Source organism: Rhinopithecus bieti, unplaced genomic scaffold, assembly GCF_001698545.2.
Source record: "Rhinopithecus bieti isolate Rb0 unplaced genomic scaffold, ASM169854v2 scaffold_5179, whole genome shotgun sequence".
NCBI lineage: Eukaryota > Metazoa > Chordata > Mammalia > Primates > Cercopithecidae > Rhinopithecus > Rhinopithecus bieti.
In genome coordinates, this window is record NW_016804741.1 from 1493580 (window position 1) to 1517258 (window position 23679).

Here is a 23679-nt window from a genome sequence, read left to right on the forward strand (position 1 = left end):
TTGAGACAGAGTCTCGCTCTGTCGCCCAGGCTGGAGTGCAGTGATGCAATCTTGGCTCACTGCAACCTCTGCCTCCCGGGTTCATGCCATTCTCCTGCCTCAGCCTCCTGAGCAGCTGGGACTACAGGCGCCCACCACCACGCCCGGCTAATTTTTTTGTATTTTTAGTAGAGACGAGGTTTCACTGTGTTCGCCAGGATGGTCTTGATCTCCTGACCTCGTGATCTGCCCGCCTCGGCCTCCCAAAGTTCTGGGATTACAGGCGTGAGCCACCGCGCCCGGCCCATAATTGTATAATTTTAAGGCTAAAAGTGACTTTAAGTGTTCTTTTACCTGCCTTTATTATCATTAAGTAGTCATCTCGTTCATGCTTGATTAAAATGTTTATTAAATGGCTTCTATGGGCTAAGCACAATACTAAGTAATGAGGACCCAAAGGCAAATGAGACAGATCTAGTTATTCTATGTTTCATTACGTTCAAGTTCATGAAACAGATAGAAGGCAAGTAAAAGTATTAAAGGGGGGAATAAATAGGGTGCTTCCAATAGAGAATGAATGCTTAAGAATTGTGAATAATTCTAGACAGGGTGGTCAAGGAGTGATGGTGGATAAATATTTCCAGTGGTGAGAAAGCCCTATTTCCAAAAGTACCTCATTCCTTGGGGAAAACAAAGTATAGAAGTTCAAGGCACTGAAGTCCAGAAAAGTTGAAATAGACTAAATCAAGTGTGGTGTGCGATGAGACTGGAATGGGTCTTGAGAAGCATATTAAGAAATATACATTTTATTGAGAACCTACTTAAGTTGAAACTCCTAAGTTGACTTGAATTTTATAAAGTTCTTATTGTGTTATAAAGAATAAACTGGAGAGAAGCATGTTTCCATAATACAGGTGAGAAATGATTCAGGCTTGGACTTAGAGTGGTGCTAGTGGAACTAAAGGTAAGTGGATTGATTTGGAACATATTTAGAAACTAAGACTTAATTATTTGTTGATATTAAAGGGTAAGGGAAAAAAAGCAGTCAAGAATTACTTCAAGGTTTCCAACATGAGCAAGGTAAAGGACAGTAGTGCCACTTACCGGCTGATTGGTTGTAGTTTATTACATGTTAATTATATCTCAGTAAAACTGTTTTTAGAAAGCCAAAAGGAGATTCTGTCAGACAGTAATAAGGGCCGTGATAGTGATAGAGCAGGCAAAGTGATTGACAGTTCCTTGCAATAGGTGATATGAATGTGGGGGATATCATTTGTACGTTGTTGTTAGGTGAGGCATCTCTGATGAAGTGAAACATAAATTTTGATCTTAATAACAAAAAGTGAGTTTTACAAAATTTCAGAACTGTTTTCCCAAATCAAGGAAGCACCTAGTGAAAATGTTGGTGACAGGAGGAAATCTGATTTTTGTAAACACACACACAAAAAGTATGGCTAAAGCTCTTGGACTCAAGAGTAAATGGGATCAGAGATGAATCCAGAATACACGGGGCTGTCTGGGGAGTAGACTGATGCCATGTACCAAGATTTCAAAAATAATCCTGGAAACACATAAATTTTATTTTAAAAGAACAAGACTAAACAAACCAAAAACCCAGAGAACCAACTTAATTGTGTGAGCCAATTCCCATAACAAATCACCTCTTACGTATCTATTTATATTCTTTTAGTTCTGTTTATCTGGAGAATCTTAATACACCCTAGAACTTGAGAGAAAGGTCCAGTCGGCACATAAATGTGGTAATTAGAAGACATGGGATGAAGTTGGCAGAAAGTATGTAGAGTGAAAATGAGCCTGGGCCAGAGCCCTAGGGGACTCAGCAAATTTCAGAAAGAGATAGAAGAGTCAATAAGAAGTGTCCAGAACCAAGGAGATAAAAAGGAAGAGGGTGTATCATAGAAGCCAAGGGAGGAGACAGGCAACACCCAATTTAACAAGGCCATCTCAGATGGCGTTGACTGCTATGGAGAGAAATCAAGCAGGTTAAACAGGAAACTAAGACAGCTGGGTGGGAAGAGCACATTGGGTTTTTGTAGAAGTGTGGACAGAAGGGAAACTCAATCATGCAAATATTGCAGTAATAGTGTCACATATTGCTGAGAAGTTAAGCAAGGGCTAAAAAGTGACAGCTATTTTGTGTGATGGGAAAATATGCAGCAGTTAAAATGTTTTGAAAATAATTGACTTGGAGAAATGTCTTATAATTGCAAGTGAATGCAGCAGAATTTATATATATTATCTAAATTTGAATAGTAATTTAATTGATCAGGAAATACACTGTTTTCAGAGTCTCTCTACATGGTGGGATCATAGGTGAAATGATCTGGCTCTTTGTCCCCACCCAAATCTCATCCTAATTGTAATTCAAATTGTAATCCCCACATGTTGGGGGAAGAACTTTGTGGTAGGTGATTAGACCATGGGGTAGTTCCCCATGCTGTTCTCATGATAGTGAGTGAGTTCTCATGAGATCTGATGGTTTTATAAGGGGCTTTTCCCCTTTTTGCTTTGCACTCTCTCTCCTGTCACCTTGTGAAGGATATGTTTATTTCTCCTTCTGCCATAATTGTAAGTTTCCTGAGGCCTTACCAGCCATGCAGACCTGTGTCAATTAAACCTCTTTTCCTTATAAATTACCCAGTCTTGGGTATTTCTTTATAGCAGCGTGAGAATGTACTAACACAACAGGTAACATTTATCATCATCTATATACTTTTCAAAATTTCTGAGGAAATGTTTAATGTATAAAAGTAAAATAGTTTTTTCTTTTAATATAATGTTAAAAAAACATAAAGAAGTAAATAACTATCCAAAAAGCTGCCACACAGATATAAATACTATTGATGTTTTGGCAACATCCAAATATTTTTTTCTACACATATTCTTGATAGCATTCATTGAGCATTCACAATGTATAATGCACTGTGCTGAGAAGTCTTGTAGATGTGTAAGATTTTGTAATCTAATACTATGCTGCTATTGACCTGAGATACTGCATTTCCAACAAGTTTCCAGGTAATGCTGATGCTGTTTTTCTGAAGGCTATACTTTTCAATAAAATTTTTGTACGTCAAAATATTGTTATATGGAGGTCTGTGAAGGGGAAAACAGTGTAGGGAGGGGAAAGATAAAAGGAGACTTGGGATTTCCTTTCCTTGAGAATCAGTTGTTGTCAGGTGCTTAGAATACCTTACGTTACATTAAAGCTCAATTGGGAGAAATAAGTAGTTAACGGTGGCCTCATAATATATTGGGGATAAATCCACTATGAAGGCAGACTACTTCCTCATTTGAAAGGTAGCAAAATTGAAAAACTTTAGTTCCTGAGTCCTTCCCATATGCATATTCCATTCTTCACTTAGTGTTTTAATTCCTGTTTCTTGCCTTTTCTACATCCATCCCATAGCATGTAAACTATAATTATCTTCATTGTTGTATTTCCTAAATCATCAGTATTTGTTATAACTTCCTCTTTGACCCAAAGGTTATTTAAGAACATTAACAAAATTCCAAGTATGTGATTTTTCAGGGTTGAAAATTATTATTTTCTAGGGTTTTTTTTTTTTTTTTTTTTTTTTTTTTGGTAATGTGGTCATGAGTGCTTTCCAGAAATATAGTAATGTTTACTCTTTATCCGAGTATAAAATCATTTAGAAGTGCTCAGGATAATTTGAAGAGAATGTAAAAATAAGGTAGAAAAGTAATATATATATTACACATACATTTAACTACCTTTTCTCTCTTAACTTTCCATTTACTTGGTTTATCAAAGGCTGAAACTGTGCTGGGCTGGTGGCTCACATTTGTAGTCTCAGTGCTTTGGGAGGTCGAGGCAGGAGAATTACTTGAGCCTAGGAGTTGGAGGCTGCAGTGAGCTATGATGTTGCCACTGCATTCCAGCCTAGGCTACCAAGCAAGACCCTCTTGTCTCTAAAAAAAGAAATCATAAATGTTGAAGTCATAGTACAACATATTTTTTGCTATATTCTCTTTAATAATACATACAGAAAGATTACTCAACACATTTTAAATACATAAAATGCACTAATTTAAATGTACATTTTAAAATAGATGTATGTAAATGTACATAAGTAAAACTATCACCCAAATGAAGATACAGAACATATATTTTATATATTGTCATATTATTTACCATAGTTTGTTAAATGTTACATCCTATATTGTATATTTTACATAAAATGTCTTGTTATGTTTAGATTCTGTTTAATAAAAATGTTGCTATTTCTATGATTTATAGTTTTCATTATATTTAAACTCTTTGATCCTTTGTTTTATACAAATGTATCTCAGGTTACAGACTGATTTTTGACCCAATTTCAATTGTAATAGGGCTATTTAACCAGTTTATACGTCATCTGTACTATCAATCTACTTTTTGTTAATTTTAATGTCTTTTGCTATTTTCTTTTTTCTTTTTTTTTTTACCACTTCTTTTCCAAACCAACCATTGGAACGTATATATTCCATTTTTGTAGTTAACATTTATTTCCATGTCAAATTTACTTAGATAAACTATATGATGCAGTAACTGCTGTTTTTCCCCATGCAACACGTACAGAAAATGAGGATGTATCCACCCCCTCCCAAACCAGTGATTTGGAAGTTTCTTTACAATATCAGTAGTAACATTATGGACAAACTTTTTTCCTGCTATACTTAAAAATAACTGAAGTAAAACTGTACTGTTTTCCAATTTTGTCAGATTTGACATTTAGAATGCTATTATTTGTCCAATCTACAGTGACAAAGCCCTTTTACTTGGGTTTAGCTTAAGAACATGCATATTTGTATCTACAATACTACATGCTAAAAATAAAACACTATTTGTCCAATATATTGAACATGTGGCATGCCCTTCCAGTTTAAATGTAAACTGAAATTTTAGACCTAGCTTACGTTTCTATTTTTGTATTTAGTTTTAATGCCCTATAAATAACAATTTAAACTCTATGCTCCTTAACTAGTTCTAATGCATACCATTAATTCTTTCATACAATTGCCTCCCTATTCTTTTATTTTAATTCAGGTTCTGTTAGCTGCAGTAAATCATTCAGCAAAATTTTCAGGGAAGGCTCTTGATTGATTACTTACCTAACCCCTGTATATCTAAGAATGTCTTCCAGTTTCCTTTGTAAAGAAATGATAACTTGGCAGGGTATATAATTCTTGGCTCAAAATTATTTTCCCTTAAAACTCGGTAGATATTGTTCCACTGTCTTCTGGCTTTTAGAATTGCAGGAGAAAAATCTGAGGTTAGTCTGACTTTTGCCCCTTTGTAAGTAACCTGCTTTCTCTCTCTGGATGCTTGTAAAATGTTTTGTCTTGAAATTCAAAAACGTCACCAGGATATGTCTAGGTGTTTCTTTCTTTTCATTAAATTTTAAAGGTAACCTGTGAGCCTTTTCCATTTGTAGATCTAGTTCATTCTTCAATTCTGGAAAATTTTCTTCAATTAGATCCTTAATTATTGTTTCAGCTCTACTTGCTCTGTCCTCAGTTTCAGGTATTCCTATTATGCATATACTGTATCTCCTGGACCGGCCCTCTAGATCTCTTTTTCTCCTCTTAATTTCTTTTCCCCTTTTCTCTGTATTCTGTGACAATTTGTCGTTTTGCACTTACTTCAGTACTTCGATTTTGTGGCCAATCCAGCGTGCGCCCTTCTGTTAACTCTCTCAACTTCCTGGTATTTTCCAACCGCTCTGACATTACCCTCTTTATTATCGCGCACAGGTTTTTAAGCTCCTGTATTATAAGATTCTCAATCCTTCTTATATCTTCTGTTTCCATCTCTATATCCCTTCCAAGAGGAGGCATTTTCTCGATTACTTAGCGCTGTTCCTTTCTTCTGAGGGGCAGTATTACGACCTTGGATACAATAAACATAATTTAATTCCACACAGGCCCAAACAGCCCAAAAATTCCCATTGATAATTATCGACGACTTTATTAAAACGCTTTATTTTTCTTTCTTACCTTTTCAGTTGCTTTTCTTAGAAGCAGGGACCAAAATCAAAGATTAAAGAAGGTCCTCTGAAGCACGGAATAAAACAGACGTTGAAAACTATTCCCCTTACGTCATCTCTGCGCGCCTCACGTCAGGGCCAAGAGCCTAGCGCTTAGCTTTATGGCAGACGGGGCTCTAGCGTTCTAGTCAATTCCGAGGCTGCAAACTCCGCTTCTCCGCTCGCCGTCTAGTTCCTTCCCTGCCGCCCCGCCCATCACGGCAGGGTCACGGTAGTGCGCACGCGTAGCACCCCATTCAGGCTTCCCCTCTTTGCAGTGGCTTGGTTTAGATCCGGTGCCGCCTTGAAGGCGGGGCTGGGTCCCAGCCGTAGCCAATGGAGCCCCGGGTGAGGGTTGAGGGGTGGAAGGTGCCTACCAGCCGATGGTACAGGTTTCTTCCAGCGCTTGTGCTGGGCTACCTGGTCCTCATGGAGGCGGTCTTGACCGAAGAGCTTGATGAGGAAGAGCAGCTGGTGAGAAGGCATCGCAAAGAGAAGAAGGAGTTGCAAGGTGAGGCGGAAGGAAGCGGGAATCTGGAAGCCGCCGCGACTGGAGGAAGGGCGCGTGGCGGGTCGGATCTGGGGCATCTTAAGGCGTGACTTACCTGGATCACCCTAGACTTCCCCTAGTAGCAAGTGGCCTCTTCTCTCCCGCCTTCCCTGCTCCGGAGGCCCTTTAATTCCCCAACCTTCAGAGGCTTCCCCTTCTGAGGCCTGCCGCGTGCCCCCTACCCGGCGCCGCCGCGTGGGTGCTGGTGTCTGAAAATACCTCGAAGCCGCGGTCTTGGACCCAGACTGGCTCCCTCCCAAACCCACTATGCCTCCCTTTTCTATACCTGCCCCAGTTACCAATACTTGTCCCTAATGGGTGTATTTTGAATGGACTCACCTCAGTTTAGGAGGTTCAGAAAGGATAGCAGAAAGATTTAAAACTTGCTACAGTCAGGTTTTTTTCCTTCTCCTATCTCACCAAACAACCGAAACATATTCAAGATTTTGTTAATGAAGTTTTTTGGGTTTTCTTTGGTCTCAGCTTCATCTGGACCCTTCTGTCTCTGTAGCTGTCTGTTATGTGATGACTGTTTCTTCTATAATTACGTTTTCTGTACCTTTCTCCCCTTACTATCCCCTTATTGGTTCCTGTCTTTCATCTTCTTTTACTCCTGCGTGTCTGACTTAATGATTTTAATGGCTTTTCAGCCAAAATTCAGGGCATGAAGAATGCTGTTCCCAAGAATGACAAGAAGAGGAGGAAGCAACTCACCGAAGATGTGGCCAAGTTGGAAAAGGAAATGGAACAGAAACATAGAGAGGAACTGGAGCAATTGAAGCTGACTACTAAGGAGAATAAGGTATGTGAAATAAACGTTTGTCGTTGCCCACACCATTTGAAAACAGCTGTCCACTTCTCTTAAATTGCTTATTATCTAAAATCATAAAATGGGTAGGGAAATGAAATCACTTAGTTATGCTCATGCATCACTTCTCATTAATGTTTTTGTGACCAAGTTCATAGGACAGTGTGTTTTTACAAGGGAGATCAGCAAAGAAAGTGCTATACTTCTTTACCTATACTTCTTTACCTATACTTCTCTACCTATACTTCTTTACCTATTTACTTGCCCAAAAGATGAAGCTTCACCAAATGAAAGTTGGAAGACCAGGCATCTGATCCCAGAATTGCGACTGACTGGGATTGTAACCCGAGCAAGGTTACTTAATCTTTCTGAGCTCAAATTTTCCCACATATATAATACGATACAAATATTTCTGCTGTCTAAGCACAGGTTTTTGTAAGAATCAAGAAAGTGAATGTGAAATCATTTTTAAATTATAAAACTGCTTTATGAACAAGTTGTAATGAATGAAATTTTACTGATGTTTCTTGTAAGTTGGAGCATCCTAACTTTCATAATTTTAGCTAATATTTATGTTATCGTTGGAGCTAATATATATGTGCCAAACACTTTGTTTTATATATATTATCTAATTTAACCTCACTAACACTGTGAATTATTACCTATGAAGTAAGTGTACATAATCCCATTTTTCAAGTGGGAAACAGGGTTAGAGAGATTAAGAACTTTGTCCAGAAGTCGTAACAGCCATTAATTGCCAAAGCCAGAATTCCAAATGAGAACTATCTTACTCCAGGAAGTGAATACTGAATTCTGTTATAGCTTTGTATAGTGTGGTATTTATTGTATGGGTTTTGGATGTGAAAGGTCATATAGACTCCACAGCTTCCATCTTTGATAGAAAGTTCTTATGTCTATGCAAAATCTTACCTGCCGTACTTAAATTTTGGTTGATTTTTGGTTTGCTGTTGACAAGTGCAGCTGTCTGTGCTATTTACAATGGTCCTTACATTAAATATAGTCTAAATTTCTTTAACTTTGTTAGTCATTATTTCCCAACTTTCCTTGCCTTTAATATACTTCATCTCCAGGTAACAAGGCATGATACTCCAGGTGTTAAATTGTGATGTGACAATTGTGGTGGTCCTAATTGTCTCCCCATCTTTTCTGTTAGTGAGATAGTTTTGTTTGCTCCCTCAGACCTTTCAATTTTGAGGTTTCTTTCCCAGGTTTCCAAGGACAAAAGTGTTTCATTCATAAGCTACTTGGGGTCCTACTGTTAAAACACAAACTCCCATTCTACTTTGAACTATTTATCTTTTTCATTAATTTAAATTGGTTTTCTTTTCTGAGTACTACCAAAACTAATACCATTGCTTTTTTATTTTTCAGATGCATCTCTTTTATCTTGCCTATTGTCAATATAGTTGTTTGTAAATTTTAGCAGATTCCTCTGAAGAATCACAAGACTTCTAATTTCACTATAGTTGATAGCCACTCTTTGAAGTCTCTATCTGATTTTGATATTTTGATCATTTGGGATATAGCCTTTGGAGACTTCTGTCTCTGTGTATTAAAGGCCTTGAGTTGTTTTATGCATGTGTTATACCAAAAACTGGCTTAACTTATAGTTGCAGTAATACTAGCTACTCATCCTTATGGTTAAAAGTCTAGCATCTTTTTTTTTTTTTTTTTTTTTTTACTCTAGCAAGCACACATTAGCCATTTAGGATTGATTATAATATCAAATGATATTGTAAATTAAATATATTTTCTGCCTGCAGTTATCAGTTTGTAGATGGAAAAGGGTAGGGTAGGAAAAGCTCAACTTCCTACTAGAGTCAAGGATTAGTACTCATCAGATTTTGGCTAATTAAGATGGAAGAAGGCTTCTCTTGCCAGTTGAGGTTATGCAGGTGATAATGAACTGAGCCAGCACATGACCTGTATCTTATACATACTGTCAGTAGTCAGAGAACAGAGAAAAGAAGAGTGGAGTGCCAAATGAATTGGCACTTACAGGAAGTACACTACTGCATTTAGATTAATGGAGTAAGCATTCTAAGAAAGAAGGAAAGCATGCAGGGATGAGCATGATCTTTGAAGGAAACTTCTTGAGAACTTGTCAAATTCTTCCATAAAAATAGAGACGGGAGACAAAACCATATTATCTAGTACAGTGTCTATTGCTGTTATTCAGATTTGAAGTGTGGGATTAGATATATTTATGATTTTCAATAATTTAATTTAAAAAGTATTTTACATTGACTTGTTAATGCTTTTTGTTTCCTTCAGATAGATTCTGTTGCTGTTAACATTTCAAACTTGGTGCTTGAGAATCAGCCACCTCGGATATCAAAAGCACAAAAGAGACGGGTATGAAAGTCATGTCACCAAGTATATAAGTTAGTGCTGTGTGTTCAATACTATCTTAGGTCTTGTTATAGGAAGAGAATGAAAAAAAAATGATGCAGTTCCTTGTCAAGGGACTTGGACTAACATTTATTAAGGACCTGCTGTGTGTTATATACTATGCTAAGCTGCTTATATGACATCTCATTTAGTCCTGACAATAATCCTGTGAAGTAGGATTTCTTATCCCCATTTTATGGAGAAGAAAATGGTCCTAAGAGAATATAAAATAACATATTCAGGTTGCAGCTCTCATAGGAGAGTGAAGCTGGGAGTGAGAGAATATAAAATAACATATTCAGGTTGCAGCTCTCATAGGAGAGTGAAGCTGGGAGTGGGAGTGCAAAGTAGTTTTTTTTACAAATATATTATCCCAGACTTAAAAATTCAGAATGTGGGCCCAGGGGATTGTGATGCACAACCCTGGCTAAGAACTATACCATTGGGTGAGAAATAAGGATTTGAACCTAGAAGTTAATGTGTAGGTACATGTTCTTAGATAATTATGTAGGTATCTATATAATGGTTACAAACTTCTTAGATAATTATATAGGTAGCTATATAATGGTTAATTATGAAAATTTAGAGAAGGGAAAGTTCATTATGCTAATAATGGGCTGGAACTTGAAAGAAATATTATTTAGATAAGATATTCCAAATAGAAACAGCATGCACAAAAACAAATGTGGGGATGATATATTGCATTATTGAAGAGCTATAAGGAAACTGATTTATTGGAAGTAGCTAGTTCATATCAGCATTATAGAAATGAGATTAGATTGGTAAGTCCCTTTGAATTTGAAAATAAAATGATTAAATTCAGTCTTTTAGTTACGAGTATTATTTTATTAACACTTGATGTTTTCTATGATTTAAATGTATATTTTAAACTCGTTTTGCATCTTATGACATAGTATGTAATTTAGTAGAGCATGGAGTTTAGTGTCAAACAGATGAGGTTTTAATTTCATTTACTATTATACTTTGGGTATGGTTCTTTAAGCTTCAGTTTCACATCTATAAAACGGGCAAATTATAGCTACTTCATAAGCTAATTCATTGTGAATATTAAATACTGTACTATTTCCAAAGCCTTTAACACGGGCCTGGAGAACTAATGAGTCAACAAATGATAGTATCGTTTCTATGTTAAGTAGTGCATAGTATGCCTCTTAAAAATAAAACCTAAAAGTAATGTCTTTTTCCATATTAAGTAGTGCATAGTATGCCTTTTAAAAAATTAAACCTAAAAGCAATGTCTTTTTTTGTTTGAAAGTTGATGAAATGCACAGAGTCAAACATTTCTCATTCTTGTATAGAATTTTATTCTTGAGTAAATATAATTGTGAATTTTGTAGATTCATAAAATTTAGATCTCATGGAATCTTGGAGATTGTCTGCTTATGATACACATTCTTTTGTGATGATCTCACAGTTGTCGTCTAGCTTCTATAGATCAAAAGGAAAGGCAGAATTTTGCATGCCAGTAGCATAACAAAATATTGGAATTACATCTACTTAGTAATTGAAGCATCTTATAATAGCCTATTTAATTCTGGAAAACCTAAGGGCACAAGTCCTGTCTTTATCAAAACTTGTTCCTCCCCAGGTGGACCTCTGACAACAAAACAAACAAAATGAAAACTCCCTTACTTTTCTCAAAAATTTTGTTACTTTTCCCTAAGATACTGCACAACTGGAATTAATACCTTTGTCAGTTATACTCTCAAACCATTTAGTATCTTTTATAGTCAGCTGCTTTAACACTTGGCAGAAAAAAGTGCCCAAGTAATGTTTTTACAGTGTTATATTAACGGGATTTTAGAACAGAAAACATTAAATGTTTATAATGCTTAAGAAAATGGAACCTGAAGTCAGGATGCGCAATTGGGTGTTTGATTATTTGGAACCTCCTTTTTTGCCAGAAGCACCAAGGAATGAAAAATCATTTAATTAATGATATTTATCTTTGGGAAAGATACAACTCTGGGAGAAAAACACGACAAAACTTTATAAAGATTTATTTTAAGAATATCGTGGAATATTGTAGAGCATATCTCTTTATTTTTAGTCTAGAAGAACATAGTATTTTATTTAATTCAAAGAACTTAGAAGCTTTTGATATGATAGAAAGAGTCTAAAACAGAACTTAGAAGAACTGGCTTCCAAAATATGGAATTTGAGGGCTGGAATGAGATTGAATTCAATTTCTGTATTTTCCAATGAGAAAGTAGAGACCCAGATTCTCTCAGTGGTACACTAAAAGTTTGATACAAACCCAGGACTGGTGTCCAGCTCTTAATATTCCCTTTGAGTCTTCTTTGCTATATTACTATATCAACATGACTCTAGTTTTATTGACAATATATATATGATTTACATGCTATTTTCATCTTTTATATGTTTTTATTAGAACTTAGTAGTGCCATTCTATCTCCAGTACTATAGCTGTAGAAACCAAAGTGCCTTGTGCTCTTGGGAAACTATATACTGCTGGAAAAAGAATTCAGTGGATTTCTTACCTAGTGCCCTGAAAAGGAAACTCAGTTGCTTTGTTCTAATGAAGCAAAGCATGAAGGGAAAAAATGAAATGATTAGAATTAGTATTTTAGTTGCTTAAACAGTTTTGCAGATAGGATAAAGTGCCACTCTTCAAGTAAATAGTACATGACATCATTAACTCCAGCTCCCATCTGCTCCAACTTTTATTCTGATTCAGGTGCCTGGATAGAAGGAGCTCTCTGTGTTGTCCTTGGTCCCTGCTCTGCTCTTACCAGCTGTATGGCCTTTGGAAATCTTTCTGCGTGCTGTTTCCTCAGAAGAGGAAAATGAGGGGTTTTGGATTAGATGATATCTAAGGTGCTTATTCTTCCTCTCCCCTCTGAAACTTTTTTAGTCTTTTATAAAGTAATAGTGCCATCTTGTGTTTTAAGATTTTATGCCTCTGTGATCCACAGTTCTAATAAATAAAAATAAGTGAAATAAATTTGTTCCTATTACTTATATAAACCTTAAATAGGCTATGTTTTATTAGGGAGATATTACTGCTTTTCATTCAGGTAACTTAGAAATCACTTTAGGTTCATCTAGCATGGCAGATAACAGGCAAGTACTACAGGTACATGACAATAAGTTTAGTTGAAACTTGCCTTCCCATTCACTTTTGTTCCAAGGAGGAATTAGAGCTAGCGGTATGGAATTCTTTACCTTTTCCTATTCTTGGCTTACCAAATCCTTCACTGTAACTTATTACTAATATCAATTTATGTAACTTAGTTTTTATTTTTAAATTATAAAGCAGTTTCCCCTCGAGTGTGCAAACAATATATATGGTAGATAATTAGAAAGATGCAGAAAAACATACATACAGACATACACACATAAACACCCACCCCAAAATGAAACTTATTTTGGAATCCTGTCGTCCAGAGAAAAGCACTAGAAATATTTTGTGTATATTGCAGTTTCTTTTTACTACTATGTTAAGTATAGACCTACTGTATATTAACTATATGCCTGTCCTTTTTGCCTCCAATTTCATCTCTTGATACTTTTCTCTGGCACTGTAGCTCTATGAACTGTTTTTAGCTATGAAACATATAGTACTTTCTGGTTTTTGATCATTACTAGTCCATCTGTTAGGAATTTTTTTTCCTTTCTTCTTCCCCAACCTTCCCTCCACACATCCTGTCTATTCTTTGTGTCACAAATCTCTCATTGCCCTCACCCCACTCCATCCTTGCATATGTTTCCATGGGAGGAGTTTATCAGACATTTTGCATAAGGAAAGCAAATTGTAGAATTTAACATATGATACCATTTTTATTGAGAATTTATACATTATTTCAAGAGTATACTATATTTATTAAAATGAATAGAAAAGCAATCTAGAAGGATACATACCAAACCTCTAGAGCAAGCACTGGGATGACAGTGGTGTTAGGGGAGCTTTAGTCCATCTCTTATGTTTTAGTTTTTTTTTTTTTACAAAGTATTTGTTAATTAAATGTATGTGTATACAGACATTTTAAAAGCTAGATAAAAGGGTGTCTGCCTGTACCCTTCTAAAGGCTGTGTCATATTAACACGTTACTGGTGTAGTGATAAGAAGGCTGGATTAGCCTGGGTTTTATATAATAATAATGTGCTTTAAGGCCTAGGATAAATCAGTCTTAAGATAATACTTTGAAATCAGTAAGTAAAGTTTATAGAAACTTGGCATGTAGCTTTTAAGTGGACTTTAAAGAAAAATTAGAGGGCTTTCTTAATGTTCAGTATAGAGCAAGATGTGGAAACACACAAATGAGTAAGATAGTAAGGAGCTTACCTTGTAGAAAATTCTTAAGATGATCAATGTGACAGTGCTTGTGCCAGAAGGGAGAAAAAATACCAAAAAGTTTTGAGACCTTTACATTTCCATTCCCTTAATAAATGAGAATTAGTCCTAATTATTATGTATTAACTTTCATCTATTCTCCTTTTCTTAGGAAAAGAAAGCTGCATTGGAAAAGGAGCGAGAAGAACGGATAGCTGAAGCTGAAATTGAAAACTTATCAGGAGCCAGACATATGGAAAGTGAGAAACTTGCTCAAATATTGGCAGCTAGACAGTTAGAAATGAAACAGATTCCATCTGATGGCCACTGTATGTATAGAGCCATTGAAGATCAACTGAAAGAAAAGGATTGTGCTCTGACTGTGGTTGCCTTGAGAAGTCAGACCGCTGAGTATATGCAAAGCCATGTGGAAGACTTTCTGCCATTTTTAACAAACCCAAATACAGGAGATATGTATACTACAGGTAATTTATTTTTCTTTACTATATTTTATTGTTGCTTTGTTGTAGTTGTTTTTAAATAAAATGCTTTCTAGCACTGAGCGTGAGAAGAACCCAGATGAACCTTATGAGGAAAAAGCATCACAAGATTTAGGCAGAATTATTTTCTGTAATTTTAGTAGATGCTGGTATGTTTTTCTCTATTAAGATTTCTTAATTACTTAGTTATTTTGTAATTATAATATGTTACTCATTTTATGTAAGATAGAAATGGGAATAAGATTAATCATTTTTGAAAAAAATGTAAGTTCATATTTGACAAAGTGAATGAAGTATTGAAGGTATGCTTCAGGAAGTGTATATAGGGTCTGAAGACCATAAGGAGAGAATGACTAGGAAAACCATTTTCTCCTTTTATCCTGTAATTTAGGAACTTTACTTTTATTTACAATAAGCTGTAATTAGGAAGATTACTGTTCAAGTAAAACAAATGAGTTAATAACCTGCTTTATTCTATACAATACGTTCCACAGTTAAGATAAAATATTTATGAGGAAGTAAAAAAGTACACAACTAGCAGATGAGGAAGAGAGCAAGTAAAAATCTGAATAGGTTTTGGGGGAGTAAAGCATGGAATAGAGGACTATTAGTCCTTGAGAGAAGATGGCGGGTTTGGCAGTATCCATTGGGAACAAGTCATATGGCTAGAATGGGTTGGAGAGAGAAAGGTTAAGGTTGACTTTCCTTTAGTGGAGTCTGTCCTCCATGGAGGAAAGGTAGAGAATGATGCAGAATTGATAAGAATAAGCATTGGCAGTCAAGTATGTCTCCTTTAGTTTGTATGGCTTAAGGTATCTGTTGACAGATCTCAAGAGTGACTTAAGCATATCTAATTCTGTAGCGAATTAATTTCCCATAGATGTCATATTGGAAATGTTAACTTATCTCTTGCTGTTTTAGATCATTGCTGTTTTCTAAATAAATAGAATTTGCTATGGGACATAAAACACATTTTTCCATATATCTTGATACATGCATAGGCAGTGTGATAAATGACTCTTCAGTCATTTATCTCCCAGATTACTAAATCATTGAAACTCCCCAATTGCGCTAGTTGTGGGGCATAGAGGAGGTGGCAGTTCAGTATGCTGAGTCAGAGAAAAACACAAAAGACTTAATTATGTTTATTCAATCAATATTAATTGAGGCACTGTTCTGAACACTGAGTATTTAATAGGGTCTGAGACAAACACATGAGACATATTTTTCTTTTAGATGTCCATAATTTCTTTCCCTCCGTCAAGGATAATTGTTTTCCATTTTAACATACCATATAAAAAGGTGTATACACAAAATATACCCATTGTAAATTTAGTGATTAGGTCTTTTACTTCTCAGGGCTGATCTGAAAAGCCCTTTCCTTGGTTAGAACTGACACTTCTGCAGATAATGTAAGTGCTTCCAAAATAACAAGTGGAGGCACTGTTTGATGCTATCTCTGGGGAAGAAATTTCAATTTATCTGTACTTTTACTCGAATTCTCTTCATATATTTCCCGGAGTCTTACAGTTAACCTGATTATACAGGAATTACTTTTTTTTTTGTCTTTCATGGTATTCTGTTGGATGCAGGTTTGGGCTTCAAAACACATGTCAAGATAGTGAATATTGTGGCAGTTCTGGGGGTCATTGCTTGGGGTAGAGTGAGGTAGGTTTGTTATATAGGTAGGGTATCTGGACCTCCAACAGAAGAAGAAAAGCCGAAATGGACTCCTTTGTTCTTGGATGGAAATGTGGTAGAAAGTTGGGGTGAATTAAGTTTGGACCTGGTAGTTAGATTAGAGTCTGGAGGATACTGATAAAGAAGGAGAACGTTTATAACTTGGGCATTTTTGTCAGGAATTGTGGAAAGTATTAAAGGGATTTTGTAACATGAGTTACAAAAATTATTTAAGTGCTTTGTTCTGACCTATTCTCTACAGAAGAGTTTCAGAAGTACTGTGATGATATTGTAAACACAGCTGCGTGGGGAGGTCAGCTTGAGGTAAGTTTGTAGTTATTCATAGTGATTGTGGTTTGTTCCTTCTGTAGGTTTTAGATGTTTCTCAGCTGCTCCCAATTTCTCTTTGAAGATTCCTTTTCTTTATGTATTTGCTATTCTCAACTGACAAAGAAATAGGGATTGTAATTAAAGTATGTATGTTGAGGGACTGAAGCACTATTTCATTTTAAATAGCTCAGTGTTAGATCTGTGTGTTGGAGATACATATGTGTAAGTCTTTTCGTTGTGATACTAGTATTGGCAATACATTTGATTTTCTGGACTTAGGAAAGTGAAAATTTTACTGAAGTAAAGTAAAATTTAGCCTAGTAGCTCAGCTGATCAAAGTCACTTTTGGAAAAATATCTTTTTTACATCAGAAATGGAAAAAAAAATTATATGAAATTACAGACCAAATCCTACCACAACATATTTATTACAATTGTTTTTGAATTCCTAATTGATAGTGACTGACTTACTTGAAAGCAGTAGTTGATGCATTAAATTCATATGTAAGAAAACAGTATATTCAGTCACGTAACGGTAAGTTACCAAGATTTCTTTTTAGCTCTAATTTTAAAAAATCTGACTGTTAACTCTGTTTTGTTGAAACAAAAAAAAACAAAACAAAAAAAAAAAAAAACACAGTTAAGTAGGCCAGATGATGATGAAGCAGCCTGGGTATTAGACGGGATAAGAAAGAAAGTCCTAGGTTCAAGTCCTGGCATTTTCTTCTACCTCTCTGTTTTGTGGCCACAGGGAGTCAGCCATCCTCCCAAGCTTGAGTTTCTTGATTACTATATGGCCACAATAAACCTTCTCTGTGTACTCAGTAGAGCATTTTTGAGCATTAAGTAAGGCAGAGAGTACCTGCATAAAAGTTTGTAAGCTGGAGTGCCAGATGGATGAACCTAGGCAGTGCAATTAGTAATATATAATGATGATTAATCATCATGAATAGTCTGTGGCTCTAAATAATTCACTAAGAACTGCTTCATTTGAAGATGCAACATGAAAGTTGCTCCAAAATCTTTTTCTTAGTGGTGCTGTGTATGTGCATTTCCACCAGAGGGAACTGTATCTATTAGATTTCTATGCCTCTGAAACTCAGAAAGTTTTCATAGTGGCTTTGTTACTACATTAGGAATAGTTAAAAATACTTGAACTTTCTTAAAAGGATCCTTCATGTGAGTATTAGAGATTAAATCAAGAAATTAAGAAAAGCCTTTTAAAACATCTTTTGAAGGATACTTACACTTTTTTTTTCCTCTGTGAATTCATTTAAAGTAAGAGTTGCAGTTTTCCCAATAGAGTAAATTTAAGTTATTAAAGAGGAAATCATTCTATGATTTCTGAAGTTAGAAGGCATGGTAGGATTTCCAGAGTTTGGTTCCCATCCTCTATTCTATGCTAGTTTCTTTAAAATGATGTTTTAGGTATAAGAAAATGTGCTTCAAAGGAACGTTTTGATTTACCGCCATGCGGCACAGCCTTTTCCATATTTTTTGAAGTAATTTCTTACATTCTTTGAAAACCTCAGGAAGGACTATGTTCATCAATGGAATGTTCTTGTAATGGGGCAAGTACATATCCCATGGATTGTACTTCATAATGCCCCATGGATTAGGGCATTATGATTTTTATTTTCTTTTTGAGACAGAGTCTCGCTTTGTCACCCAGGCTGGAGGGCAGTGGTGCTATCCATCATTGTTCACTGCAGTCTCAATCTTCTAGGCTTAAGCTTTCTTCCTACTCCTGAGTTGCTAGGACTACAGGCATGCACCACCATGCCTGGCTAATTTTTGTATTTTTTGTAGAAACGGGGTCTCCCTGTGTTGCCCAGGCTGATCTCGAACTCCTGAGTTCAAGTGGCTTTGACAAGTCTCGTAACCCTTTTTTTGCCTTAGATTCTAGGTCTTTAAAATAACAACAGTACCTATCCCATAAAAATATTTATTTAGATGGGATTCAGTTTAAAGAAATGAGACAAATTCAAAGGTAAATAGTTATTCTCTGTCAGATTTAAATCTCTAAAGGAATTAATACACAAAGTGTTTAAAGTGCTTGAGTGCTTCGTCATGTGTCTTTTTTTTTTTGAAACAGGATCTCACTCTGTCACCCCAGTTGTGGGAGTACAGTGGCGTGATCTTGGCTCACTGCAACCTCTGCCTCCCAGGCTCAAATGATCCCTCACGCCTCGTTAATTTTTGTATTTTTTTGTAGAGACAGGGTTTTTACCATGTTGCCCAGGCTGGTCTCGAATGCCTGGACTCAAGGGATCTGCCTGCCTCGGCCTCCCAAAGTGCTGGAATTATAGGTGTGAGCCACCGTGCCTGGCCCGTAATCGTAATAAGTCTTAAAAAATGTTAGCATTAATGTTCATTATTCACCATTATTCATCTGGCTTTAGGCTCTTAATTTTATATTGTGTGGTATGAAATTACTTAAAATTGTGTATTTTAATCAGATAGAAATTCATTGATAGGGGAGTATAATTCATATATATATCTCATTCTACTCTTGCTTTGAAAATTATAGAACAGTGGTTGTCAACAGTATTTATAGATTAGAATCATCTGAAAACTTAAAAAAATATATATTTTGTTCTTCCCCCCTGCCCGTTTTCTCACACTGTAATTTATTTGGCCTGGTGCTTGAGCAATGGTATTTTAAAAATCTTTTTGTTATGAACATTTTCAAGCATATTTAAAAGTAGAGAGACTAGTATAATATACCTAGTCTCCCCTTTGCCGCTCTTCATTAGCTGTGGCATTGATATGTTTTACAAAGCTGTTGTGCAGGCAGGACTTGAGCAGTCTCTGCATTTGATTTAATAAATACAAGTTGAGCATCCCTAATCTGAAAATTTGAAATCTGAAATGCTCCCAAATCAAATTTTTTGAGGGCTGACATCACAAGTGGAAAATTCTACACTGTATGTGACAGGTCACAGTTCAAAACTTAGTTTCATGCACAAAGTTATTTAAAATATTCTATAAAATTACCTTCATCCTATGTGTGTAAGATATGTATGAAACATGAATGAATTTTGTGTTTAGCTTTGAGTCCCATCCTCAAGATATCTCGTGTAGTATATGCAAATATTCCTAAATCTGAAAAAATTCAAAATCTAAAACAATTCTGGTTCCAGGCATTTAGGATAAGGGATATTCAATCTGTATTATATTTATTCAACAGGTATTTATTAAGTTCCCACTATATACCAGGATCTCTGTGTACAGTGGTGAACAGAACATATCCCTGCTGTGACTGGTTGCACATTCACACATACTTCAGTAGTTTACTATTTGAATGTGATTTACATTTTTATTTTCCTTACTCATACTTTTTTTCTTCCTATAGCTAAGAGCTCTGTCTCATATTTTACAAACACCAATAGAGATAATACAGGCAGATTCTCCTCCCATTATAGTTGGCGAAGAATATTCAAAAAACCCACTAATACTTGTGTAAGTACCTAGACATTTTTACTTTTATTTTTTACAATACAAAAAAACATAAACAATTTTAGATTATATGTGTTAAAATATATGACTTAGATAATTTTTTAAACGTCTAGCGATTTATTTTTGTGTGTGAGTTAAGAATAAAGTCATTTCTAAAGGTTATAGAATTTTAGGACTAGTTTGTATATTGTCCTGGTTTGACATTAGTAATGCTAAAAGTTTCTCAACAAGTGTAAAAGTTGAAATACATTCATGTTACTTGTTTATTCCTTAGATTTATTTTCTTCATTTTGATTTTACATGATTTAGAAATCTCTTCTGAAGTACAGCATGCAGGATTTGCTATTGGCTTTAGTATTTGTCAACTAAACCTATTAAGATAGTCATCAATGGCTAGGTGACAATTTAAGCTTATTGAACCCTCAGCATCTCAGCCTTTTCATTTTACCCCCAGTGTTTGAACCAGATCTTGCTGACTGCTGCCACTTTTCAAATGGTGTTGAACTCTTAGTTAATATGTCTACGTAGTCTATTGAGTGATGCCTATGTGGACTGAGTCATTCAGAATCATTGGTTTATATATATATAATAAGCATATATATATATATAAAAATTACTTTCATCAAAACTGCTCATTTTTTTTTTAATTTCAGATATATGAGACATGCATATGGCTTAGGAGAACATTATAATTCTGTTACACGGTTGGTAAACATAGTTACTGAAAATTGCAGCTAATTATGCAATGTTGTATGTACAATTATGTTTTAATACAGTGTGCTGAACTGAGTATTTCTACCAAGAGTTGGGTTGTTCTATATGCTACTGAAAAACACAACTACCTTAAATCAGTTTTATGGCAAAGCTACTAACAGGTGTTTTTAGAAATATGTCAGAGATAAACTTTAACCAGTGTCGTCTTAGTGGAATTTTAAAAATTTGCAAGTTAATTGTGGAGAACATCATTCAGAGACCAAGATGGTACCCTATTAGCTGATACTTTCATTTATGTAAGATCGTGGACATTCTGTTTTGTGTTGGAACAAATTTTCAATGTTTTTAATTCTCCCTTTCCCCCCATTCCTAAAACTTTCAAAATAACCATTTCAATGTAATTTGTCTTGAAGAAGTTTACCCAATATCTTTGTCATTGCAATAATGTAGTATGGTGATGGTCAATTTAATTATTGCTTATAAAATGAACTTGATTGCAGTAAGCATGGTATTGATGAGATTAATGCAGTGAAGCTTTATTATTAATATATATAGCCTTATCAAAGCATAACTAAGAAGGTTGCTTTAATAATTAAGAATTTAAAAATATTTATTTAGATAGGATTCAGTTGTTTAAAGAAGTGAGACAAATTCAAAGGTAAATAGGTATTCTCTGTCAAATTTAAATCTCTAAAGAATTAGAGATTAGTTTTTTATTTGTGTATAACTTAGAAAAGACCTAATAGATTACTGTCTTTTTAATGCATTTGTTATTCTTTGGTATTTTTTAAGCATTGGACTGGAGTTAGTACCATCATCTCTTGATTCTTTCATAACTACACATTTCGTATTTCCTTTTGTGTTTTCTACTTTGCTTTCCTTGAAGGAACAAGCATTTTGTGGCCTTTACCTTTGCGATTTTAGGGAGTAGCAGTGTAAAAGGTCCAAGGACACATTTACTTGAAATTCTTCCTCTTTTCTCATTTGTCTTACCAGATGTTCCCCTTCTTGCTTCATTCTCTAGGATTTGAAGAAAGCCATTGCCACTTATTTTATTAACCTTATTAATGTCACCTTTCCTTCAACTCAAATATTTGAGAAATTTTATGTTACATATATGAATGAAGTTGAAAGCTACTGTTTGGAAGCTAAGACTTGTATACAGTAGTTTTGTATATGAATGGTTATTCTAGTTCAGATTTCAGGTTACTCACAACAGTATTCTTTCTAAGAGGATATATATACAAACGTCTCTCATAATTTATATAAGGAAATACTATGAAAATGAGTTTTTTAGTTTGATGTATGTTTCCCAAACTAGAGATAAAACTAGAGATTTAATATCGCTTATAACATTTGAATTTTTGCCCCATGAGTACAACTAATTTTTTAAGTAAATATTGGGTTTATAATATGAAAAATGGGGTGTTAGTCTTTTCACATGCCCAGCAGGTAACAATGTGGGAAGCTGGCAGGGTCATTGATAGCAAGTAAGTACTTCCTGAAGGCTTTCCAGTTCAAAAGATTACAAGCCATTCTGCCTGCCAAACAAATTATATTCTGAAGATGTCTGTTTTGTAATCCTTGATGTGAATTTTTTAGTGTCTGAAATTTACAGAAGAATGAAATTGTAAAACACTAAATGCTCTGGGTTTATTTTGAAGTAATCTGTTACTTTAAAATTAAAATGTCAGCATTAGGAAGTAATAAACCAACGTATTATGAAACCCAGTATTATAAATGTTATCTACATCTAAAGTATTCTAAAATAACTTATTGGCAGCCTTTTTTTTTTTCCTTATAACATTTAGAATCTTTTGTTATATGTCTATTTTTCAATTTTGTTATATTTTTAAGTTAAGTGGCCAATGTGGTTATGAACACAATTTGTATGGTCAGCTTCTGTTCTTTCCTAAAACTTCAGATAAATGTCATTTTAGCTATAACCTAAAAAAGTATTTAAATAAAATGACCAATGTTAATTTAAAAGCAGCATATGCTAATTTACTTTTTCATATGATGATGGTCTAATGGAAGTTACATAAGCTTTCTTTTGTCCTAACTCAGAAAAGTATATGTCAGAGTTCTGGAATATGTCTTTAGCCAAGAATTTTATTCACTTAAATATGTTTACAACTTGTATAAAGCAAAAAAGAATGTGTGTAACTATAGTGAACAATATAGTTTTGCTTATATTATGTGATGTTTGCCAAAAAAAGAATAAAAGATGAATGAATTAAATCAACATTTATTTGCTTGAATTGTCATTCTTTAACAATTCGAGAATTTAGAAGTGGAGAAAACTCATTTTGCTTTAGAATTTTATCCAGCCTTTACTTTGTCTTCACATATAATTGAAAATAATACAATCACAGATTCTTACATTTTAAGGGATTTCAAATAAATACATGACATAGCTTATGCCCCAGAGTAGAGAGAAATAAAGTAATAGCCATTTAAGCTATAGCTCTTAGAAATCAGGTGGAAGCTTAGAACCTTTTAGAATAATGAGTGTTTATTTAGGGTAAGCGAAAAATATTTTAAGACCCATAGATGTTAAAATAAAGAATAAACGTTTGTGTGCAAGAATGTGGAGCAGTAAGAAGGAAGTTTGTGCAAATTAATGTTTTCACACAATTGTTAATATATATTGTGCCTTCTTGGTACAGGTTCTTATGAACTAGCTGAAGGACTAGATCAGTTGATTTTCTGAGAATTTATTTGGGGATTTCATGCTTTTTTTTTTTTTAAACTTTTATTGAACAGATGAAACGTTTTCCCTGCCTGTTATCACATACATTGATTGTTTCCTCTTGTCTTAAGTCTTTATCTTAGTTCTTATGGGGTTTTAATTCTTAACACATGAGTCTTTTTTTTTTTTTTTTT

At 34.8% G+C, this 23679-nt stretch overlaps 1 protein-coding gene and 1 long non-coding RNA gene across 7 annotated transcripts in view; one reads left to right on the forward strand and one right to left on the reverse strand.

The window, feature by feature from the left end:
• Nucleotides 1-6252, reverse strand: part of LOC108528520 (uncharacterized) — a 10684-nt gene extending 4432 nt beyond the window's left edge. The window contains exons 1-2 of one of the 2 annotated variants that reach the window (XR_001885175.1): nt 5998-6252; nt 5113-5889 (exon numbers count right to left, since the gene is read on the reverse strand). This is a non-coding gene — a long non-coding RNA (uncharacterized LOC108528520). Of the gene's footprint in view, nt 1-3973; nt 5890-5997 lie in introns of those variants that run through there. The other variant, XR_001885174.1, reaches the window with a different exon arrangement.
• Nucleotides 6253-6263: 11 nt separating this feature from the next.
• Nucleotides 6264-23679, forward strand: part of OTUD6B (OTU deubiquitinase 6B) — a 57885-nt gene continuing 40469 nt past the window's right edge. For 2 of the 5 annotated variants that reach the window (XR_001885173.1, XM_017870361.1), the window contains exons 1-6: nt 6269-6537; nt 7227-7378; nt 9680-9760; nt 14284-14596; nt 16554-16615; nt 19976-20082. Coding sequence is in view for 4 of the 5 variants with exons in the window: in XM_017870361.1 (XP_017725850.1) it covers nt 6363-6537; nt 7227-7378; nt 9680-9760; nt 14284-14596; nt 16554-16615; nt 19976-20082 (890 nt within the window). In the remaining variant the exon portion in view is untranslated. Of the gene's footprint in view, nt 6538-7226; nt 7379-9679; nt 9790-12515; nt 12656-14283; nt 14597-16553; nt 16616-19975; nt 20083-20732; nt 23041-23679 lie in introns of those variants that run through there. The other 3 variants (XM_017870362.1, XM_017870360.1, XM_017870363.1) reach the window with 3 other exon arrangements.